This window comes from Salvia hispanica, chromosome 2, assembly GCF_023119035.1.
Source record: "Salvia hispanica cultivar TCC Black 2014 chromosome 2, UniMelb_Shisp_WGS_1.0, whole genome shotgun sequence".
NCBI lineage: Eukaryota > Viridiplantae > Streptophyta > Magnoliopsida > Lamiales > Lamiaceae > Salvia > Salvia hispanica.
Genome location: NC_062966.1, coordinates 222,031 through 245,897, shown reverse-complemented (window position 1 = coordinate 245,897; position 23,867 = coordinate 222,031). Strand labels below are relative to the sequence as shown.

General features: G+C 36.8%; 5 protein-coding genes across 6 annotated transcripts; 2 read left to right on the top strand and 3 right to left on the bottom strand.

Annotated features, from left to right (window-relative positions):
* Positions 1–1,017: 1,017 nt before the first annotated feature.
* LOC125203282 (60S ribosomal protein L7-2-like) lies at positions 1,018–3,146 on the top strand. The gene is made up of 7 exons (XM_048101591.1): positions 1,018–1,130; positions 1,493–1,670; positions 1,752–1,849; positions 1,931–1,988; positions 2,384–2,463; positions 2,551–2,653; positions 2,724–3,146. The coding sequence occupies exons 2-7, from the start codon at positions 1,494–1,496 to the stop codon at positions 2,937–2,939; spliced, it is 732 nt and encodes a 243-aa protein (XP_047957548.1). The 5' UTR covers positions 1,018–1,130; position 1,493; the 3' UTR covers positions 2,940–3,146.
* Positions 3,147–3,536: 390 nt separating this feature from the next.
* Positions 3,537–7,477, bottom strand: LOC125204042 (metal tolerance protein C4). Its single transcript, XM_048102582.1, has 13 exons — positions 6,953–7,477; positions 6,816–6,876; positions 6,330–6,462; positions 6,158–6,213; positions 5,729–5,843; positions 5,549–5,606; positions 5,333–5,451; positions 4,823–4,942; positions 4,462–4,563; positions 4,316–4,388; positions 4,132–4,199; positions 3,928–3,988; positions 3,537–3,841 (listed from the first exon to the last, which is right to left on the bottom strand). The coding sequence occupies exons 1-13, from the start codon at positions 7,239–7,241 to the stop codon at positions 3,702–3,704; spliced, it is 1,395 nt and encodes a 464-aa protein (XP_047958539.1). The 5' UTR covers positions 7,242–7,477; the 3' UTR covers positions 3,537–3,701.
* A 673-nt stretch (positions 7,478–8,150) lies between these two features.
* LOC125206083 (mannosyl-oligosaccharide 1,2-alpha-mannosidase MNS1-like) lies at positions 8,151–13,299 on the bottom strand. The gene is made up of 14 exons (XM_048105379.1): positions 12,949–13,299; positions 12,254–12,301; positions 11,979–12,167; positions 11,776–11,888; positions 11,333–11,398; positions 10,998–11,169; positions 10,672–10,761; positions 10,069–10,193; positions 9,867–9,932; positions 9,606–9,714; positions 9,409–9,507; positions 9,218–9,298; positions 8,947–9,117; positions 8,151–8,710 (listed from the first exon to the last, which is right to left on the bottom strand). The coding sequence occupies exons 1-14, from the start codon at positions 13,156–13,158 to the stop codon at positions 8,462–8,464; spliced, it is 1,788 nt and encodes a 595-aa protein (XP_047961336.1). The 5' UTR covers positions 13,159–13,299; the 3' UTR covers positions 8,151–8,461.
* A 1,300-nt stretch (positions 13,300–14,599) lies between these two features.
* Positions 14,600–17,734, bottom strand: LOC125207399 (GATA transcription factor 28). 2 transcript variants are annotated; one of them, XM_048106724.1, is made up of 8 exons: positions 17,500–17,734; positions 16,816–17,129; positions 16,557–16,640; positions 16,334–16,467; positions 16,102–16,233; positions 15,373–15,478; positions 14,962–15,030; positions 14,600–14,891 (listed from the first exon to the last, which is right to left on the bottom strand). In XM_048106724.1, the coding sequence occupies exons 2-8, from the start codon at positions 17,122–17,124 to the stop codon at positions 14,823–14,825; spliced, it is 903 nt and encodes a 300-aa protein (XP_047962681.1). In that variant the 5' UTR covers positions 17,125–17,129; positions 17,500–17,734; the 3' UTR covers positions 14,600–14,822. The 2 variants fall into 2 exon arrangements, with proteins under 2 accessions (XP_047962681.1, XP_047962680.1); XM_048106723.1 differs by having other exon boundaries at positions 17,507–17,734.
* Positions 17,735–18,704: 970 nt separating this feature from the next.
* Positions 18,705–23,233, top strand: LOC125203572 (ALBINO3-like protein 2, chloroplastic). Its single transcript, XM_048101953.1, has 14 exons — positions 18,705–19,086; positions 19,356–19,462; positions 19,867–19,994; positions 20,223–20,294; positions 20,542–20,643; positions 20,777–20,836; positions 20,981–21,046; positions 21,276–21,323; positions 21,593–21,769; positions 21,853–21,908; positions 21,988–22,105; positions 22,303–22,392; positions 22,551–22,660; positions 22,819–23,233. The coding sequence occupies exons 1-14, from the start codon at positions 18,728–18,730 to the stop codon at positions 22,964–22,966; spliced, it is 1,641 nt and encodes a 546-aa protein (XP_047957910.1). The 5' UTR covers positions 18,705–18,727; the 3' UTR covers positions 22,967–23,233.
* The last annotated feature ends 634 nt before the right edge of the window (positions 23,234–23,867 follow it).

Genomic DNA, 23,867 nt, shown 5'->3' with positions numbered 1-23,867 from the left:
AAATAAAAATGAAATTGATCATTTTGCTTGTCACATTTCAAAAATGACTACAAATCAATTAATTGATCATTGTGCAAAAATGAACAATGCATATATGCGAGTTTAGTATAGTTCTAACTCAAATTTCAAATTAATGGTGTGGAGAAGGATCTTGGTGCATGGATGATGCCCTCTTACGTAAATAATTTTCTGGTAAGATATTGATCGAAGAACCGGTGGTACATGGCTATGACGATGGAAAGTATGGCGATGGAGGGGCAAGGACAACCAGTGGTTTAGGTTTTATGGTTGGTGTGTGGGAGTGGATTGTGGTGAGAAGAATTGAAGTGAAATTTCGAAGGGCCGGGAGATGAATGAAAACGATAGTGAAGGCAACGACTAGAAGTATAAGCGGGTATACAACGGGAAGCATCGTGGGCGGAGGGTCAAGGTCAGCGGGAAGGGAATTCGCGTACAACCGCTTCTTCACCCCACCGGATAGAGGTGGTTAGAAAGTGCGACAATGTCACCCAGTCGGATGGAGTCTCTGGACAACTTTTCATAATTCACGCGACCATATAGTAACAAAATTTTACATGACCACATGAAAATTGTCATCCAATTCTCTGCACATCAAAAAATCTTAGTACTCCCTCCGTCCCAATAAATATGCAACATTTGATTTCCAGCACAAGATTTTATGCGGTAGTGTTTTGTGAGTTAATGAAGAGAGAGTAAAGTAAAAGAGAAGAAAAAGTAGAGAGAATGTTGTTTCCATTTTAGAAAACGTTTCATTTTAATTGGGACAACCTGAAAAGGAAAATGATTCATTTCTAATGGGATAGAGGGGGAGGGAGTATAAAATTTGATTTTATATATATACTATAAAAGGGGAAAACGCACATTTATAAGTCCAAAAAATGATAAAAATGTAAGAAATCCAAAACCCAAAAACGTAGGCCAATTTTTAGTTCAGCCCAAGAGGTATTGGGTCCACTAAATATATATTTGAATTCTCAAAATAATTAGGCCCAAAAAGAAATTGGATATACTAAAACCCTAGCTCTTATTTAGCTGAACTGAAATTAAGTCTTCGTCATCGCCGTTTGGACCACCTCACCCTCACCGGCAAATCTTCATCCGCCTCCACCGTAAGCTCATTTCATTTATTATTAATTCATTTTCGATCTATTGTGTGTTTATGTGTGTGTTTATTTGTATGATCTGAACTGATCTATTTGTGTTTTTGGAGATTTACTTTTGTGTATTAGCTGATCTCACCAAGTAGAAATTGCTATTTAGCTTTTGTTTGGATCGTTATTGGCATATGGTTTCTTTTATGTATAGGATTTTGCTTGAATTTTTTTGTTGCTGAAATACTACTTAGTATTTAATTTTGGTAGAGATAATTTAGTTCTGCATAGGGTATTGGTTGTGCAAATGTTAGGATTGTAAATTTTGGACTAGTGTTTGTGATTGGAAGAAGTAATGAGCTCCGTTTGGTTTTGTTTAGTATGGCTGAGAAGGGAGGACAAATTGTTCCAGAGTCTGTTTTGAAGAAACAGAAGAGAGCCGAGGAATGGGCATTAGTAAAAAAGCAGGAGGTTGCTGCTCTCAAGGAAAAGAAGTCTGCCAACCGGAAGCTGATTTACAACAGAGCCAAGGACTACGCGAAGGAGTATGCAGCGCAGGTGTTATTTGACACTTTTTCTATCTGAGAGTTATTTTACCACTTGTCGTTTGCCTAACTCCCGTTGTTTATTTTGCATTAGGAAAGGGAGCTCATTCAGCTGAAGCGTGAGGCGAGGTTGAAAGGAGGATTCTATGTGAATCCCGAAGCTAAGTTGTTGTTCATCATTCGAATTCGTGGGTACGGGACTTGTGTTATTTGGAGTGATGTGATTCGTGTTGCATAGGGCATTGTCTGACTTGCCTTCCATTTTTGCCTCAGTATTAATGCAATGCATCCAACGACAAAGAAGATTTTGCAGCTGCTGCGTCTAAGACAGGTTATGTTGAATATCTTACTTTTTTCCTTTTGTTTTTTTTGTTAAGATTAACTGTATGTCTTATCTTTGGGTTGTGGTTATTTCAAATTACCATGGTTAATGATCAAACCCTTTTAGGTAAGCAGTTAGACAGTTGGCCTCTTTCCTGAAATTGTAGATATGTAAATGAAGGTGTTGATTGATGATAGAATTGACTGAAAATTAATGTTTATGTCAGTTCATCATATTAAGATACAGTTTCCCATTATAATTCATGGATTCTATGTTTGTTAACTTCAAAAGGTTGAGTTTATTGTTCATAAATACATGATGATTGTTTAGTGTTGATATATCTCTAGTCCGTTACTCGCTTTTATTGCACACTGACTAATATGATTTCAGTCTTGTGGCTGCAGATTTTTAATGGAGTGTTCCTAAAAGTTAACAAGGCAACAGTGAATATGTTGCACAGGGTTGAACCATATGTGACTTTTGGGTATGCTTCTAATTTACTAAAACTGTCGCACTGACAGCAGTTTCCTTCTCAAGTTTCCAGACCAATTTAGAATGCTGTTACTTTCAGGTATCCCAACTTGAAGAGTGTGAGAGAACTGATATACAAGAGGGGTTTCGGCAAGGTTAACAAGCAGCGCATTGCTTTGACAGACAACTCGATCATTGAACAGGTTTGTTTCAGATACAGGCTTCTTCTCATTATTTAGGTATTTTTCACTGATGCACGATTCCTATTTCCAGACACTTGGAAAGCACGGTATCATCTGCATCGAAGACCTTATCCATGAGATCTTGACTGTTGGGCCTCACTTTAAGGAAGCCAACAACTTCCTCTGGCCGTTCCAACTTTCTGCACCCTTGGGTGGCCTGCAGAGAAAGAGGAATCATTACGTCGAAGGTGGAGATGCCGGAAACCGTGAAGATTACATCAATGAGCTCATCAGAAGGATGAACTAGGTTCTTGGACTGTAGTATTTTTGGGCATATTGAGGTTTTGGTTCTTCTAGTAAGATCAACAAGTCTTCCAATTGTTCTTTTTGTTGTCTAGACATTTTTGTGCTCTAATTCTTACTACGAGATAATATATGGTTATTCAAATGTCTACAGATTGTTCCTTGTGAATTCATGCCAACTTTATGAAGTCAAAAGATTGTTTGTGTTTTAGTTTGATGAAATTATTCCATTATTAAGTTCGAATTATTTAATTTATTTATTGCTACCACGACTTGTTGAAATAGTAGTACTATATCATAATAATAAGAGAACGAAACTGAAATATGAGAATAGATGTAAAAACAAAATGACACCGAATTAAGGACATTGAAATGAAGTAAAAAAGTACTTAGTAATTAAATTAAAATGAACGTCGTTTTGATTGCCACATAAATTCTAATTCCCCATTTCAATTTAATTTTTTTGGGGGGGAATGAAAAGTCCGAAGTTGGTGCATTTATATTAAAAACTAAAGCTTGGGAAAATAATCAGAAAATATTGCAAGTGTTTATGGGATGATATGCTAAAACTAATTGAGATTCGATGATCAATTTGTCAAAATTTGAATGTCAAAAGCATCAAGTTTTAATGCTATTTGCCCTGGAGACTTATATTAACAAGAAATGTCTGACTCTCAGTACTATTCACATCTCTCTCTCTCACACAGCCCAAAAGCCAAAATACATGCATGAATTTGGTTTACAATTTAAAAGAAGCAAAAAACAACTATGGTGATGGTGGTGGTGGAGGAGGAACAATAGGGTTGTGTGCTTCAATATCAACATGTCTAATGCCAGGAACAATTTCTTGAATCTCCTTTTCTAGGCGATCTACTTCACTTCCAAGAGCTGTCACCACCTCCTCACCTGTGTATGTCACACCCTTTTCATTAACCTTCAATATTCTATTTATCAATACTTATCCCTTATATCATACACTACTTATCACATACCGTAGTTCGACATGATCTTGAACATTGCCGAATCATCCTTTTCCTTGGCAGCCTCCCGAAACTGTAATTTAAACTCAGCATGCGTATAACAAAAACATAACTAAATGACAAAGCCAGAATAGAGTATATGTTGAAGATATGCGTTTTCCGGCCAACAGAAAAGAGAAGCTGTGGAAACGGGGGGAAATAACCTAATGGAATTACCTGCTTAGACCACTCTTCACGGCCGGTTCTGCTTAGATAGTTTTGCACCAATACCTCACCATTAAAGTCTGCAACAACATTTGATAATCATACATTGAGTTCCAGATATTCACCAAGGTAAGTTTTTTTTAATGCAGTTCTAATAGTAAAAGGTGTAGTGCTATGAAAATTTGTAAACTGTCACCTATTTCAGCCTTGAATCTGAAAAACCCTGGTCCAATCACCTCGCTTTTGCAGTCGTACACTGCATCCACAACCTGCAGCAGGGGATTCTCAAATTTAGACACTGAATCTGTTGGTCGCAGTAAATAGTGAAATGAGGCGCTGTACCGGGTCATTTTTCAGAAAATGGAGCACTCTTTTCATATCATTATCATCAATCGCTCTGCCGATCAAAGCATGACGATTCCTCTGAATCAGAAATATTGCAACCTGCATTACATTTGACATCAGGTTAGGTCCAAGAAAGGCACACAGTTCTTCAAAATATCAGCAAGCATGAGGAAAAAGATTAGAAAGTACAATCATACTTAATTCTACTTATAGAAAGTAAAAGTTCCAGCCAATTTCTTTTCAACTCAAACTTGCAGTTAATATCTTCAAAACTGCAGAACTGGCAGCTTATACAGTGAAGGTTGTTAAAGACACTGACATTTTTTATCTCTAGCAGAAAAATCAATGAACACGTTACCATTCCCAAAAGGTTTCCTACGATGATTGAACCAATAGGATCATAAATTGCATTTCCTGTGGTGTTCACAGCCACCAACGATGCACCAGCAATGAGAAGGCCAGTAACAGCAGCACCGTCCTGAACCATGCACATGATTAGCATTAATTACAAGGGGTTGTAAAACATGTAATTATCTTGAGAGGAATGCATCCCTAAATATTATTCATAAGTTAGTTAAATTTGAGCAGTAGTGAAGTGTCCAGGGACTGCTGGATTTTTAAATCATAAGTCCTCTTGTGCTCTACCTTATTCAGTTTAGCTGAGCAGAAGATAGCAAATTATGTATGATCTCCATGACTCCATTGTCATATTATACCCGTTGAGTTGATTAAACTAAACTTGAATTAATGTTATCAAGCATAAGCATTTGCACTGAAATGTAATTGTCATTGAAAATGTTCCCAAGCATTACACTAAGAATATGTTGTGCTAAAGTCATGAAAATGATTGGGACAACTAAAAATGTACCTCTGTCATGACAGCAACAGCTGTTGGATCATGACCACGCCAGACGTAGTCCCTCACTTTCATTCCTTCTGCCGCAGCACCTTTCCTAACAGCATGGATGGCAACAATGAGGGATGCACCTGAGAAAGATTCCACTTCAGTCACAAGAAAAAATTTGGGAACGGTAGATAAAAAAGAGAAGCTCTCTGAATCATAGCAAATAATGAAGACATTAACCTTCAATAAGGAAAGAACCAGCGATCACTAGAGCAGCGTACTCTATGTGTTCAGGGGGCTGAAGAGATACAATACCAATCAATCAAGACACATTATATATCATTAAGCAAGTAATGCGATTTTGAGATTATAAGAAAATTAAACATTTGGTGTTCCATAATGAGCTTCAAGTTTGGTCACCTGAGAAGTCCATAAGTTTTGAACTCCGTGAACAATCGTGGCACCAGAACCAAGACAAAATATACCAACAGCAGAAATCAAAGACCAGACAAACCGTTCCTTGGAATAACCATATCTGTGATATAATTATAGACAAAATTCAGCCCCACATCATGACATGTATAAAGTCCAGAATAACTTACACGATACATTGAGTTAATATTTCACAGAACCATTACATAATCATTACTTTGGATCAGAAAAACAATTAAAATAGACAAGTCCTGTAAGGCTTGAAGGTACTAGAAAGCAAAACATGGAGAAGTTTTTGTGAACTACTTGGAAAGGTCCTTGTAAGTTTTAGACACCTCAAAACTCACATAAAACTCTCTACACAAGGCTAAGAACTTATCAACAATATATAGATGGACATATCAAAGGAAGCCTTACGGATGGAGAGCATCTGGTGCACGGCGTGAGCTACTTAAACCATAAGCAAGAAGAGCCTGTGAGGTATAAACAAGGACACTATTTATTAATTTCACAGCCACAGGGTTCAATAATAGATAGGCAAAAAATCACTACCAATGAACAAAGAACACCAAGAAAAAAAGTTAAGTACCTGGTTTGCAAAATCTGCAACTGAATGAATAACTTCAGCCAACATCACATGGCTCGAGGTGGACAACCAGACCCCAAATTTGAGAGAGAAAACAAGAAAGTTGCACCAGAGTGCAGTTGTGACAGCTCGCTGGCTACAGGAACAATGTCACATTAGAAAAAATAACAATAACATTAACCGGTAAAAAGGAGAGGATGCACTCAGTCCAAAGACTCAAATAGGTCAACAACCATCACATGCCCTTGACAACTGGCATAGGAAAAAGGTTCAAACTTCAAATTTGCAAAGCACCTAATAGCTGAGGAATCAGTGTTACCCTAATCTTTTTGTTATGGCTAATTCAAATGCATGGGGAAAGCTGAGGAATCAGTGTCATCCACAATCTCTAAAAATGTGATAACTTAATTTTTAATGCCACAAACTCAATTATGAAACAATTGAAATTCGGAATCAAGACAAAGTAAAATCAGCAAAAATTGAAAATACCCATGATCAATAGCTCCAATCTTCTCAATCTTTTCAATCTTCTTAGCTCTTGTGAGAAAACCTGAATACAGAACCATTATTAATTACAAAAACCGCAAACACTCCCAAAACGGAAACCAGAAAAAAAAATGACTGACTTCTTGTGAAGGGAGCCGTGCGGAGAAAATTAGAAGCGGGCAAAATCGGAGGAACAGCTCTCGACAGAGAATTGGCCGCTAGAAAATGCCCTAGTGCGGCGGAGCGCCTCTGTTGGGAGCGAGAAAAATCATAATCGGAATCAACAAATTTATTCTCTTGGAAATTAGTGGTTTCCTTCTCCGGCTCGCGCGAGGAGAGAGGGGCGTGAAACTGAGAAATGGAGAAACGGAAGGGGAAATGGCGGCTTCTTTCATGGCGGATGCGAGAGAGGAGAAGAGACGATCGCATTGCAGCTCGTGAATGAGAGTAATAGTAAAGAGTAAAATGGAGAAGAATCAGCTAACACATGACGTGGGGAAATGCGAGGGCTGTGTTTCCTTCTTCACGGCGGAAAAGGGTCTAGGGTTTTGCCGTCAAGCTTGGATTTTGCCGGCGGCGGGCGGAGGATTAGTGTTTGTAGGAGTTGTGGAGGAAGCTGTTGTTATTAGCTTTCCATCACTTCACTCCCTTCTCTTTCTCTAACTCTTTCCTCACTAAAATTAGTATTACTAGTATAACAAAATCGTGTGCTACATAATTTAGACATATTAATCATGTTAATTAAATACTACTACTAATATTTTTTTTGGTTGAAGTGTAATAAATATAGTTATACATTGTTCAATAGGTAGTGTGCGTGAGTATGTGCTTGAATGAATTTCATCATTACTACAACCTTAATTATAAATTAATATTCAAACAGGAGTAGTACTTGTTTATAAGTCGTACTCCATATTATTTCAAGAAAATGGCATGACATTGTAACATTACCTCCCCTCTTTTTCTAATTTAGTAGTTATAAAACCTGTAAAATGCAAAGCCAATACCAAAAGTGCTGAAATTTTAAGGTGAGATCGTGTTATTAGAATGTCATTTTTTAAGGTAATGCCAGAGCTAAGATGACATATTTTTCATTTTAATCTACTCGTCAAGAATAAAATGACACAATTCTATTTTTAAAAACTTTTTCTTTCTAATTAATACATTCAACCATTTTATCTCTATAATTATAATATTCATTTATCTGTCTCTATTTAATACTTGAACTCACATTTCTCTCTTCAATTAAACACATTAAACAACACTAACACTCTTAAAATTTTGTGCCGGCCAAGAAATGTGTCATCTTGGCTGAGAAGGATGAAGTACTAGTTTACATGAAGTAGAAAAAACTCAACTTCAAGCAATGAAAATACGTGAAGTATATGCCCATCTCCAAAATACACCACTTGACAAGATTTGTGTGAATCTCTAACATACAAAAAGGTGTCATAAATCAACAACATCGTCTACCATTCTATGTTACAAAGTAAAAGCTATTCTACTATGAGGCCAGGCAATGCACAGAGAAATCTCTATGAGCTTGTTATTCTTCACCTCGATGTCTCTTGATGCTCCTCGATACGTCTAGTTGCTATGGCCTCCTAAGCAATAGCATATGACATGCAGTGAAATACATCTAAGGTCACCTAATTGCCATGAAAACGGCCTTCTCTCCTGGCACGGGACCGGGTTTCTAGATGGTCACCATTGGACACTCCCAACTTACCCTCTGTATGGTCATGCCGGGTTACAATCCTTATAGGGTGTGCTTCTGTGTTGAAAACCCATTCGTCAAGTGAAATGACTGAGGAAGGTGAGAAGAGAAGGTACAGATACTTCAGCGTCTCTGCTAGGAAAAAGCTTTGCATCATGTTATCTTTTACACCGGTGTTAACCTGGGAGACGAGAGAGACCAAATTGTCAGGTACCATTGAAGAAGATTATGTAATTTGTGACTTTAGCAGCAAATGGAGACATGCATATATTCAAGGGGGCCTAAGATTTCGACAGGGAAAAGAGAAATTTCGACTTCTTTTTTCTGGAAGGGAAATTTAGAAAACTGTACCTTTTAAGATTGTTGAGAGTCTATGAAGACAAAAATATTAATAATTCAGAAGTCACGAATACTCACATCCTTTAATCCAACGTATCCAGAGTCTGTGCGGGAGTTTTTCTCAAATGCTTGAAATATATTCCATCCCCACTCTTGGTATGTCTTATTTCCAGTCAGACGCCAGAGGTAGAAGAGTGACTCAACTGTCTCTGGCCTTAATATGTTCCATGATGTTCCAACACTCATATCCTAAAATATAGGAAATCAAAACAGAAAAGAAACATTATCCCTTCCGCTCCAAGTATTTCTGGAAATATTTTGAAACAGTAGACATCAAAGACTCTCTCACCTGCCCTGAATTGAAAAAGTAGTTTTCCCCAGCCAATTTCGTCGGGGTAGACTGGTAGAAGTTATAGCAGGTCCAAGCTAGCTGCATAGGCGGTCGAAATTATCAAATAAAAACAGTAAATGATATAACCACCTCACAAGAGCCTCTCACTCAAGATTCAAGAAGCTTAGGTGAGAATTGGGCGTGTTTACCTCCTCAGCCAGAGATAAAAATTTCTTGGCTTCATCAGGAGCATAACCTGAAGAGCCCAATGCTATCATGCCTGGTGCAAAACATGCTAGTTCATCCATCTGCAAATGTATTACATACGAGATCAATTACTGAAAGTCAACACACTAAGAAAATATATGCACTTATTATGCCAACAACTATAAATACTAAAATCCACCTTATCAATTAAAGAAGTTCCAATCTTCTCACAGAGATAAGTAAAAGAAGACGGGGTTGTTTTCCGCACCAAGCTTTCAAGACCAATCATTGATGTCTCCCACATTTCCCTGATAGAAACATATTTAACAGTGCTGCTCAGAAAGTTCCGAAAGGAGTAGAATATGTAGTGCATCAAACTGCGGGCCTTACATATAGTTTTAAATCTGTGATATGTACAAATATGTGTCTAAATGGAACAAAACAGCTGTTAGATATTTACCTGTAATGCTTGACTGGGCTGGTCTTATTTCCTTGTATCCAGACCTTGAGTAAGTATTCATAAAAGCTGCACAGTTCCATGTTCTTTCGTTAAAATGTTAGAAAACCTTATAGAACCACCTTTGACAATCATAGTTGATTCATGCTCAGAAGAGAAATATATGCTATAATGTGTGTCAATTCAAATCCATAAAATAACATACCTGTCCCCCATGGCTCCAAAAGTTATGGTTGAATACGATCTAGATCCTTTGTGTGGATTGATATATATGGGAAGCAAACCATCATCAGGAAAGGTTTTATTTAGCTCTGTAATGACATTTTCCACCTGAAACATTACATAATCAATTTGAGGAAATACAGTTCTCAAGGTTTAACAGGAAAGTGATCAGTATGCCTTCCATTAAGATCCTGAAATAAATATATACTCCATCCGTCCCATTATAAGCGAGGAGTTTCTTTTTGGCACGTGATTTAAGAAAATGAAATTTATTGAGTTAAATGGAGAGAAGAAAGTATGAGATAGGAAAAAGTAAGAGAGATAAAGAGAGAATAAAATAAGAGAGATAAAGGTGTTGCTTTTTGCCAAAAAAGGAAATCAATTACTTATGGTGTGGGACAATCCAAAATAGAAAGTTGATCACTTATAGTGGGACGGAGGGAGTATATAGTTTTACACCCCATCAACACGTGCACTTTCATATCATAATAATGCTTCAGTGAAGTTACTTTGACAGTTAACTCTACATAAAAATCTGCATTTGTCTCATATTTCAGTGTGAGTGTGGAGAGAGAGAGAATGAAACCTTCTGCTGATACTTGGGATCCCCAGTCCTCTGAGAAAGAGCAATAAATTCCAGCTGCTCAGTGCCAGAATCAGCCAAAATGCTGTCACCCTACAGTAAGAATTAGTTGTCAGCCACTTTCATGCGAGACCATCTTGTAAAATATGGCAGTGTTCCAATAAAATCAAACCACGGAAACACAAACATGAATCTTCTTATTTGTCAGTCACTTACATGCGAGATCATCTCGTAAAATAACTCAGTGGCATGGAAAAACACAAACATGAATCACGGATACTTTTTTTAGCAAATAACAGATGTGATTCCTAAGTTAAATGCATACTTACCCCTGTCCACCCAGGATTATGTGGATTTCCATTGGCCAAGTTAATAATATTAAAAGGGATGCCAGAAGGAGTATCCCAAGCAGGCAGTAGCCTGTCAGCAATATCCTTTGCTTTCTCAAGGAAAAGTTTATCTCCAGACAGATCATATGCACTGAGAAGTCCACCAACGACTCTGGATTGTCACAAACATGAAGTACAATTTAAGGTCACAATTAAGAAACCTTTCTTTGCCTTATAAAATGATTATGAATTCATAAGCAGATTTGAGGGTCAACTTCAGGGAAGATAAATCAACTAGAGGAATATAAAAGACATATTAAACCTTATAAAGCAACCTTATGGTTGTCTCAAAGACACTAGCTTCATAATTCTTGTTAAAATCCAGGGACTCTGCAACCCACCTGCCATAAAAAACTTGTTATGCATCAATAATTATAGGTGCAGTGACCTCGCACCCAAAATAAATTGAGTACTTCAGTCAAGTCCCTTACAAGGAGAAACAGAGAAGGAATTGGAATATGATTAATTCTCTAATCCAACTGAGATGTATATGGTGATATGTAAATCTTGAATGGTGTAAGACAGTAAGAGAAAAGGAAATCATTTATACTAGCCGAAGAATAGTACTGATCAACACAAAGATTAAAGATGACACTCATTCTTAATATTAATGGGAGGCTTGAGTTTCTAGTAAATTTTGATCAACTTTACATGTTTAGACAGGAGAATCACCTTAACTGCTCATAAATTTAAGGCCATAAAGGTAATCTGAACTTACTCTCTAGCCTTTTGGAACTGCTCATCTAATCCCATTATGTATAGTGTGTCGAGAGCATCAACTAGAGTTGCTCCAAGACCACCGAAGCTATCAACACCATTCTTTGTTTGAGGCTGATAACCATGAATTATCATCAACGTTATTATTTTGTCGAGGATTTACCATATTCTTGAGAAGCGCCAAAAATACAAATAAAAACATACCTGGAGTTCATCATGGCCCCAAGCATACTTTTCATAGGAACTCCACGCATGAATCATAGCATCTTTAACTTTCCCTCTTCGTTCAATGTCGATCGGATCTTCAGAAACATCTACTTTCATTTTTTCATTGCTTTGTTCAATCACATTTTCAGTCCCCACACCACTATGCCCAGTCTTTAATTCTTCGAGCTGAAATGTAATTTATAGTCTCAATCAAAAAAAAAACATCCACGACACCAAGAGAAATGACAAACTACAAAAATTAAATACCTTACCATATTATGCAGCCGAGTGACTTCATTGTTCAATTTAGACACCTCTTCCTGGTCAGTTATAAAATAAGTAGTTATTCACAGCACTAGTGTAAGTCATTCTTTTCATCCACAAACCAAATATCAAGAAGGAAGGTCCACTATAAAATCAAACCAGCACATAAAGCAACATGCTGGCTCCAATTTATAGTACTCCACATCAGCACTTAGTCGACACAACTGCGACCAAGTTTTTTCCCTCGATAACCTTAAATTCATTCAATTTGTGGGACAACATACTAAAGCAAAGTAGCAGCGCACTTACAAAGGACCTAAATATCATAGAATTATACTGGATGTCTGGATCTGACCAGCCAATGAGAAGACTCATTTACTAGACTGAAAGTTGAAATTTTGGAACTTCTAAACCCAAAAGAACATAGAGGCATCACATTTACACCTTCCAAACAAGTGTAAGCATAGAAGACATCCTTTTCTTACAATCTAACCGAACTAAATCCCAAGACATTAGCTGGAAAAGCACCCATATCAACAAAAAAAATTCTTGAACTAGTCAATCGTTAGCTCAATTAAATCATATTGACAAGTCCACGGCGGATAATAAATCACAAAAATCATCAACAGGATGCCGAATATCTTCAGATCATCTTTCACACATCAAAACAAAACAAACGACCTAAAAAAAATACAATATGAACCTCATGCTCGTGCACCAAAGTCTGCCGATCCCACACAACTAAAGTCGCGCAGACGAACAAAATCAAAAGCGATGCCAAACGCTTCGGCCGCTTCAGATAATAAGCCGGATTTAGAAACCTCCATTTGCTGATGGAGGATCTACTCCTTGCCATTTTCCCCCAAAATTTTATAAAAACAGCAGCGATTGAAACAGTGAAAGACTGCAGCATCAATCGACGGAGAAATCGAGAAGATCCCAAAGCGATCTACAGAAAACGGAGCAATCCTCTCTGAGACATTCCGATGCGGAGGATTTTTCTCCCGGCGGACTTAAACCTCCTTTATTTGGTAAAAATATAGAAATAGCTAAAAATGAAAATGAAGGAATGGTGTACATCTTTTTGCCATTAATATTAAAATATAATCCGAGATATTGGTAAATACTTAATTAAGATGGCGAATGGGAGGGAGGCACGTCAGCATTTCGAGACATAATGTCGTCGAATTTAATGTTAACGAATTATTACTACTAACATTATATTGTATTGGCATCATATAAATCTAAACATATGTGGATACTTCCATTAATAGACTTTAACACAGTAAGGAAAATTTTGCTAATTGATTTTGAGACGTCATAATACGAAGAGATGCAATTTTACAATTTTTGTAATAGCAGATTCATAAAAAAATATTTTTGTATGATAATTTGCAAAAAATAATGCAGTAGTAGTAATAAGATAACGTAACGTAGAATTTGTACTAGTGTTAAGACTTAAGACTTGTTCAAGTCTCCGATTATAGAGTTGACTCTGGCATTAAAAATATACTACTATTCCCTGTGTCCAGTGGCGGAGCCACCTTATAAGAGGGTGGGGCATTTGCCCCTCCTCAAATATGTTTAACTATACTATTCTATTGTCCAATTTTGCAAATTTTTTTAATTTTCCTTATATTTGCCCCTTCACAAATTCTTAAATTTTCCTCATGGTATAATTTTGCCCCCTTTCATTTATAATCCTAGCTCCGCCCCTGCCTGTGTCCCAAGTGAGATGATCCATTTCTTGGATGGTACAAGATTTTATGCAATTTTATTTTATATATTTAGTAGAGAGGGTAAAGTAAGAGAAAAGAAAGCTGAGATATATAATGTTTCATTTTTAGTAATGAATCATATTGATCATAACAAATCAAAAAAGAAAGTGAGTCATTTTCAGTGGGAGAAGGAAGTACTATACTTTCTTCATACTACTCAAGATGACTATATTTTTGTTAAGTAGAAAAAGTTGAAAAAAAATAGTTAAATATTTTAATGAGGAGAAAGAGATTTATTTTTAAATATAAAAATAAAACGTGGGACAAACTAGAAAACTAATATGGACATCTTGAATAAAACAGATAATACTAAAGTAGGCCAAATTAAATGTTTTTTCCATTTACTCTCATCTTCTCCGACAAAATTACTTGCATTAAGAAAATTTATTATTTTCAAATGTTATTTACGCATGTAAAATCAAGCGTTGTATATTTTAAAAATTCTAACATAGCTATTATCCTCAAAAATCGTAATCTTAATCAAGGCACTAATTTGGGGAAGGATTGAGTAATTCTTGAAGCAAAGACTGACAGAATCATTTTGTGAATAGCATATATAGGAATAGGAGTAACAAATAGAGGGAAAACCCCATATATTATGTTACATGCATTATAGTAGTAATTTCAAACAGCATCTGATCCTGATACAACAACAATCACATGTAGAAAAGAGCACTCTTTTTGTAAAAACTTCACCTTGTCTGAAACCCACTTCACCTATTACATAATGTAAAAACAGCTGAAGCTAGGCTAGTTACATATGTCATTTCTATTAGTTCTACAGAGCGAAATGAATAGATCATCCCGACGAATCATTGCCGTTCCCAGCAGCGCTCAGGACCATTTCTTCCGCCTCAAAGTTCCCATTCTGCCAAGAGGCGGAGGATAAATCATAAATGTGTGGTTAGATTAAGTTCAAAAAATTTGCAGAATGGTACCTCCACACTTCTGTTGCGCGGGGGGTTGGCTCCCAGTGGGGCCGCCTTGGATAGGTCCCTCAAAGTCCCCTGAAATGACAAAATTAGGCTGTTTTGATTCTACATCGTAACAACCTTGAGCAAGTCATGAACACCTAATACACCTACTACCAAAACATTTGGTGTAATGAATTTACAAGAGGGAGAACTCACAACCAACTCTACATCAAGATAATTCCATTTCAACTGATCGGTACATACAAGGAGACAAGTAACTGATATTTGGTAGATTAGCAACATGGTTATAACAAAGGCAAAGTAGGAGATAAAAAGTTTTAAAGGATGACAAAAGGAGTTTTAAAAGTTAGCATTAGTCAAAGGACAGTATAAGGAGTTTTAAGTAAAATGTAATTTCTGGATCCCCTAGCTTACCTTATTTGCCCACATGAGTCCACAGGCGTTGCAAAGGGTCCTTGGTCCCTCTGGGCCGCGGCGCATCATTGGAGTAGACTTCTCACTGATACCACAGTGCCGGCAACTGACACGTCAATATAGCAAAGAGTCATATGTGAGAGGATCAATAGGTATTCAAGTGCAGTGTCTAGTTTTAAAAACTGTCATGCCACGTCTAATAGATGCCAAAACTGGGGCTCAAATTCTTATTTCCAACATAAAAGATAATATTCTCAATAAAGAGTAAAAAGAACAAATCAAATTTTGAACAATTTGTTCAAAGTCAACATTTTGTTTTCAGCAAGTAGTAGCTAACATAAAAAGCATCATGATAAAAACTCAGAATCCCAGAGAATGGTCACTAAGTTTGTGGAACGTATCTATATTGAAATCATCTAGAACCGAATTGAAAATGACATCTCAATCTCCCGTCTATCATATTAATGTATCATTAGGCTAAGCAGAGAATGTTTTACATAAGCTTCACATGCCATTAAACATCCCTGCAAACATCAAATTGTGGTAACGCCGTCAAGATACAGGAAAATGAAGCCAATAATACGGACGGAGATACACCCTTAAAAGATTGTGAGAAGACAAGTCGATGGTATGAGAGCAGGGACTAAAACATGATGCATCATATTATCAGCATTATAGCAGATGAAGCATAAAACATAGTAGTAAAATGTATGTCCAATTTAAACTCACGAAATATCTTGAACATGAGATCCATTTCCATCAGCTCCCCAGCTCTGATTTGAGTCCCAGCTTGACACTGCTGATGCACTATCATCATGATTCGGTTTTGAGGATGTGAATTGACCTTTGTTCCGTTGCATCCTTTAAAAGCAGGAATATCCATTTAAACACTTCCGTTGGAAAATTCCAATTCTGAGCTAAAAACTTGATGGATATATATACTACAAGGGAATTCCCAAACCTTAGAGCAACTTCCTTCCGAACTGTATAACGTATTTTCTTATCAAAATTCCGCTCTTTACGCTTTTCGCGGAATCTTATGAGTGAAGCCAATCTTTGGGGAACATTGAGCTTCTGTGGAGTACTGGATACACCCTATCAACAAGAGAAAAAGATACCAAGTAAAAAGGGTCCAATATAACATAAATAACCAAAGTAGTAAATGCCAATAAGAGATAACGGACCCTGTTATTTGGAGAAGATACAGGAACAGTAGGAATGTTAGGAGGCATTTCACGGCCTCCCAATAAAAGAAGTACAGCTTGAACCTAAAGGGATAGCAGAACAATGTTATAGGTGAGGTGAGGGTGACATCACTATAAAGTTATTATGGTAAAGCTAGAGATGCCTCTCATATGAAATAAGATCAGAATGTTGGACAAGATTTATAGGATGGACGCAAGCACATTAACTATCATAGAAAGTATGCACTCAATTTAGAACCTTCTCAGGTAACACGGAGTCGAACACATAAACTTGACCCTGGAAGGAAAGACTGAGCTGATTACTATTGTCACCGCCCCCTACATGCTGAATCATTGTACCATTATCAGATTGGTTCCCCATATTAACTCCAACATCCCCATCCATGACTTCATTTACCCCTCCGGTTGCTACAATGTTGTTCTCTTCGCCATGCTCATCTGGATCAATGGCATCCCCGTTGCTCATATGGTGATGATGCAGTCCATGATGATTTTGATCTTGCAAATAATGCATCATCCCCGGTTCTCCTCCATGAATTCCCTCCATTTGCACTGAAATTTTAGACAGTAAAAAACTTTACTTTTCATGCGCACTTACAGTCTCCACAAGCTCAAACAAACAGTTATTGCACTTTTAAAGAGATGCATAAAGAGAGAGAGAGGGAGAGACACAGCAGCTAAGAAACAAGAAAGCAGTTAATTTCTTAAAACAAAATTTCATTGTACAACAACTAGCACAAGATTAGATTAAAAACAGCTAAACCGATAATCGAAAGTCATGAAACGGAAAAATCTACAGCCTAATTCGAATATATAGGATAAAAAGATTGATAATTTTCCAACTTCAGTCACCAATTTTGGAGAGAAATAAAATACTATAAAAACAAAATCGCAATTAAAAGAGTAGAGAAAATCGCGAGACCATTAACTGAGCTGTTATAGCTGATTCAGTGAAGATTCACCGAAGGCTCGTGGGCTGGCAATCGGGTCGCGCGGAGGCGGTTGATGGCGGCGGGGATCAGGAATGCGGGAAAAATGAACGGTGGAGATTGGAGCAAGATTTGGGAGAAGATTGATGGAGATCTGCGGAGGGATGAAAGTGGGCGTTTTTGTAATTCTAGGGTTTGTGAGGGCTTTGTGCTCTAACCATTTTATTTTTTCTAGATATTCTTGTATTTATACACAAATGGAATTTGGCATTCGAGTCAATTTTATTGTAAGTTGTACTCTAATTTTTTACTACTAATGAATTATAATTTGAATTTGATATTCACATATAATAATAATAATAATAATAATATAATAAAAATTAAGTTTTGGTTTTGTATTTTTTTATGCGTTTTAGGATAATAATAGAACTAAGAGCATCCTCATCCGTACTCTTAGCTAAGAGCACGGAGAGTCGGAAATAGGTCCGGACCCACTTTTATTCCTTGTCCTTAGCTAAAAGCACAACACTCACATCCGTGCTCTTAGCTAAGTACAAACTCAAGGGTCTCACTATTCTATTATTCAATTTAAATATTTCAATTACTAAAAACATTTTTACATTATAAAAAATATATTAAAAAATAAAAATTACATAATTAAAATCCTAAAAAATAAAAATTACATAATTAAAATCCTAAAAAATAAAAATACATAATTAAAATTCTAGAAAATAAAAAAATACATAATTAAAATCCTACAAATTAAAAATTCCTATAATTAAAGTGTTATGAGAATTTTTTGTGTTGAAGTGAGGGTATTTATAGATGAAAATGTGAATTTTGGGGGAAAAAAATTGAAAAATAAATTAAAAGTGGATAGAAAACGGATATAATTTTTTGGGAAGTGGGATAATATTTTTTTTATTTAAAAACATTTTTTTAAAATAAATTTCAAATTTTAAAAAAAAAATAAAATAAAAAATCGAATTTAGCCGTTGGCCAATAAGAATACGCCACGTAGGGCTGCTCAGCGGTACGGACGTGCTCTTAGCTAAGAGCAGCGCCGTGCCGCTGGCATGGACGGACAGCTCGCAGCAGCGGACGGACAAGCTCGTGCTCAGCGGCACGGACGGACTGACGCCACCGCTAAATAAAAAAATGCATTTACGTAATTTTATAAAGCCAATAAACCCCTACTGTCGAAAAACTTGCCACCGAGCAATGGGGCTGTTAAAATTAAGTAAACTCCGCCGCTGCCGGCGGTTGCCGCCGTCGGCGATGTCGCTCCACCATTTCGTCTGCCATTATTCCTCATCCTCTTCGCATTCACTATTGGCTAGCTCAACCAGCCGCCACCACCACCAGTACAGTAACAACCCTGGATGCTCGTGGGAGCTGCTCCGCCACTCATCTCCTGATTGCTTATCTTTTAATCGGCGGTTCTCCGCCGATCCCGGCTTCTCCAAATCGGACGAACCTCTCCTCCCTGTCGAAGCTGCTGAACAGGACGAGCCGTTTCTCGCTGTTCAAGCTGTCATCTCGATGCTCGATTATTACCATGATTTGACCGGATTTCCATGGTAGGCGCTATACATATATTGCATTCTGACAGCGAGAACGCTTATTCGTGCTTCACGTATTCATTTGCTTGGATAATGTTGCACCATTTTTAATTTTTGAAATTAGAGTTGCTGCATCTGATCGTTTACGAGAGCTACTGGATATATCCTTATCTGTTTTAAGGATGGATTTCATTTTTTGGTTTCCAATTGAGTACCTTTTATTATTTGATTTCTGTTGTTGGGGCTGTACTGATTGAGAACTGACTCAATCAAGTGGAACTTTGTAGGTGGATAGTGATCTCAACATCTACATTGGCAATGAGACTTGCATTGTTTCCTATAACTGTGGTGCAACTTAAAAAAATGAGGAGGTTAGGAGTGCTGCTACCTAGACGTGAGTTTTCGTATCCTGTCCGGAATTCTATCTGTGAAAAATTTATCCTTTTGCCCCTTTTAGCTCTTCAGGTCATGAAACAAATTACTTTCGTTGCTTCCATGCTTGATCTATCAGTTTGTCATAAACACTAGAAATGAAACTACCGAATTACTCCTATTACAAATGGAAGGAGATGCTTGTATTATAACCTTGTAAAATGTGAACTCTTGGTTAGTTTTCTCACACAAGCAAATTACATTAGAAAGCAATGTGTATGCAGTTGTGCAGTTATCGTATTTTTTCTTTTCATTGGTATGTGTGAGTTAAAGTACTGTGTTAACAGAGTTATAATTGTATATGTCATAATCGGAACGATTTCTGTAAACTGTAACATATGATTTTTGTTTTTGTGTTCTTAATAGTACCTAGACCATTCCCACCGCCTCAGTCAGGACGAGGTTTCTGGGACCAATTTGCCCTTTTCCTTAAGGAGAAGAAGGCAGCTAGGTGCCCGTCATTGTTTTGGTTCATCTCCTCATTTGCTTTTCAGGTTATGTTCCTTGTTAATTGTATGATACTACATATTCTTTGGGCCCTAGCCAAAATATTCTTTTTCTTGCGGAACGTTATGGAACTACATGCTTCATTCTCTTGTTCATTTTAGTTATTGGCATGTTGAGACTGATGAAAGAATTAACTGAGGTTTTGTTTTATATATCTGTCACTCTCTCTTTGTTCTTGCCTCTATAATGACAGATGAATCTAATAAATTATGCAGGTCCCTTGCTTTTTATTGTGGATTTCAAGTATCCGTAGAATGTGCTTGGATCATCACCCTGGCTTTGATAGTGTAAGACACTTAATACCATATTCATATGATTTTTAGATAAAACAAGTACATTGAACACAATTAAGTCATTTCACTTTGAAAGTGTTAAGCTGAATGCTTCTTATGTTGGTTTTGAAAACCATGCATATAGAGCATTGAATATTGGCATTGTATAGGAAATTTAACAGACTCCAACATCATCTTTAATGTTTATCCTTTCCATTGCTCTGATCAGTTTCACACGGTGAACTTATTCTTACTGTTACAGGGTGGAACTTTATGGTTCCAGAACTTGATTGAATATCCACACGGTGCGTTGGGACTTCTTTTCCCATTCTGCATTGCAGGCTTGCATGTCGTTAATGTTCAGGTTGAGGGCACTACCCATTTCACACTTAGATCAAGATACTTTATTGTTCTTTGGTATCTCGAACTGATAGTGCAGAACTGCAGGTGTGTATCTTATATGTTTTATATTCCAATGCTTTTTTTTTGCTTCTCAGTTGTCCTTTGCAAAGTCACCACTTCAGCAGTTACCAGGCTCCATAGGGTCCTTAGCAAAGGTAAGCTTCACGAAGTTAAATAGTGTTGAGTATAAGGCTTTCAATAATTGTTAATTAATAGAATGAAGTTGATATACATTATGGAGTTCTTTGTGTACTACGTTGACTAGTCTTGAGAATGTGATCCTTTGCATTTCATTGCAGGGATACAAGAATTATTTGTTGATTTTGACTCTGCCTTTGTTGACTGCTGCATTTAGTATTCCCCAGGTAAATTGAGTGTGTCAGTTGTTCATTATGATATGTGGCGGCTTTTGCATTTCTTTATTGTATTGGTAGTGCGTGGGGTGGTGATTCAAAACCCTCTTATACTTCCCTGTTATTGCAGCTTAGTTAGATGGATTTATTAGTATGAAATAAATTTGATCCATTATGTCATCATACTGTAACATGGCATTATTTATCTGAATTAAGTGCTCTCTCTTTTCATATCTTTCAGGGCAGCTTAGTTTATTGGCTTTCAAACAGTACATTGACTTTGATACAGGTTGGTGTTGTTGCTCTAAAAATCCACTGTTTTGATCTCCTCATCTCCTATGAAAAATTATTGAATTCTAGCTATTCGATTTATGAAAGTATAAAACTGGGCAAGGTTCGCAGGTTGCAAAAATATGCAGTGCAGTAGTTTTTACTAAGCCATTTTCACGCTTCTTCTTCCTCTAACCCTTCTTTGACATAAAAATATTTTGAGATGTTTTTTTTCTTTTTTCTTTTTTCTTTTTCTTTTTCTCATTTTTTATTCCCTTCAACCCACAGCAATCGTGCCTTCGTAATCCAACTTTACTCATGTATTTGGGGGTTCCTAAAGTAAATACTCCAGTAGAAGTACCGACTATTAAAAAAGATGGCAGCTCCCGAGTAGCAGATATCGCTATAATGACGAAGGAAGGAGAAGTACATGCCCACACGTTATCACCAGTCGAACTGGTCAATGTCAGTGATCTTGTAGCATGCTCTTTTATAATGCTTTATAAACCATTTAAGTATGTTAATCCAACTTAGTACTTTTTATACAGTACTCTATCAAAGTTTTATCTACAGGCCGTGAGGATATTGCAATTATATGCCTAAGGTAAGGGAACCTGTGCACTCAGAGTCTTGGCTTTCTCTTCTATGTTTATTTTGCTTTTTTCTTGAAATATGAACTGCAGACTTGCCCTTGAAAAGGACCCTGGGTTCGTAAAAGCCATGCTTATTTTGGGGCAAACGCTGTTAAAGAAAAAACAATTTGTTGAGGCTGCTGAGTTATTTGAAACTGCAATCTCAAAGGTCTGGTACAGTTAAAATCTGCACGAACCACTTGGTTTTTCTCCATCTTCATTTTCATGATAATCAGACACTCGAAAAAAACCTTTACTAACTGAAACACTGGACATATGCGTGTGCACAGTTCTCTAGTTCTTGTTTCAGACATTTTACTATCATGTAACTGATACCTGACTGGAGGGGCTTACTCTTTGATTCAGCTCATCGTTGATGGTGATCCTACAGAAGTCGAAGATATTGATCTTTTGATTCTTGTATCTCAATGGGCGGGTATTGCTAATGTGCAGCAGGTACCCATCCGAACCACCTAAATTTGTTCGTTTTAACAACTTCCTTTGCATTGTCATAATATGGTTCAATATAACATTCCAAGAACACATATAACATGCTGCTTCAATCTCATTGAAAAGCCTCAAACTAAGCTTATCTTTTCAATAAACTTGTGCAGGGTAAGATGGAGCAGGGTCTTGTGCACCTAGAAAGAATAGCTCGAATTAAAGAACCAGAGGATTCAAAGAGCAAGGCCCACTACTACGACGGTTTTCTCGTTCTTTCAAGGTACGGAACAGATGCCACAACTCACATTTTCTCCAAGCATGCCGTTTAGTATATGCTAGTAGTTAGTTGTCTCTTCAATTTTCATGAATCCATGAAGAGTGAAATCGTCGTCTCTCTAACTGCATACTCACTAAAGGTAATTTGTCGTGGTTCTCCAGTGCATTAGCGAATGTTGGCCGCGAAGACGAGGCACTGAAGTACTTGCAAATGGCTGCTGCTTACGACCCTTCTTACAGCGTGTACATTGAGCATTTGAAAAACGATTCGGAGAAGCCTAGCAGTGATCCATCTAACAGCATAAAATAGTATACATATGGAGTACTTCTTTACCAGTTTTTTCTTTTGCTCAATCTCAAATTTTCATGCCATTTTTCCCCTGACAAACAGAGCTGAAAATAACAGCTGCAATTAAAAAAAGTACAGTAGAACAGGATTAAATATGCTTTCCTATTAGTACTAGTTTAGGGGCTTCTTGCAGTATTTATTCATGTAATATCTCTTGTGAATCTGGATATGAACATATGCCAAGGTGCTAAGAAAATTTATGACTCCAAATTTGCTTATGTTATTAAACATCTTGTCAAATGATATCATAAATTGTATAAGAGAAAATAATTAATAATTACTCATCTAAAACTTAATGTAAATAAATATTAATTAAATAAAAATGAATAAAGGATAATATATTCAAATTTCAAAGTAAGAGTTAAAAATTTATCACTCATTATACCCAATTATTAATAAAATCATTTGGCAAATTTGAGCAATTTACGGTCTGATAATTCCTTTATACGTATATTTGCATTTTTTTTTATAATTATAGGTAGGGCTGGCAATTTTTGACACGACATGATAACACGACACGAACCGGCACGAAATTAATGGGTTTGAATCAGACCTTATCGTGTTCGTGTCCTTATCGGGTCGACCCATTAAGGACACGAAAATTTCGTGTCGTGTTCGTGTTATCCGTTAACACATAATACTTTAATATTATTATTCTTATTAACACATAATATTTTAATATTATTATTCTTATTATTTTCATTTTTCAATACTTATATTCGTGTCATTAATGGGTCTGTGTCGTGTTCGTGTCGTGTTGACCCGAAATGGTTCGTGTCGTTAATGGGTTCGTGTCGTGTTCGTGTCTGAGGGTAGCGGGTCGTGTTCGTGTTCGTGTTTGAGGTTTCTTAACGGGTCGTGT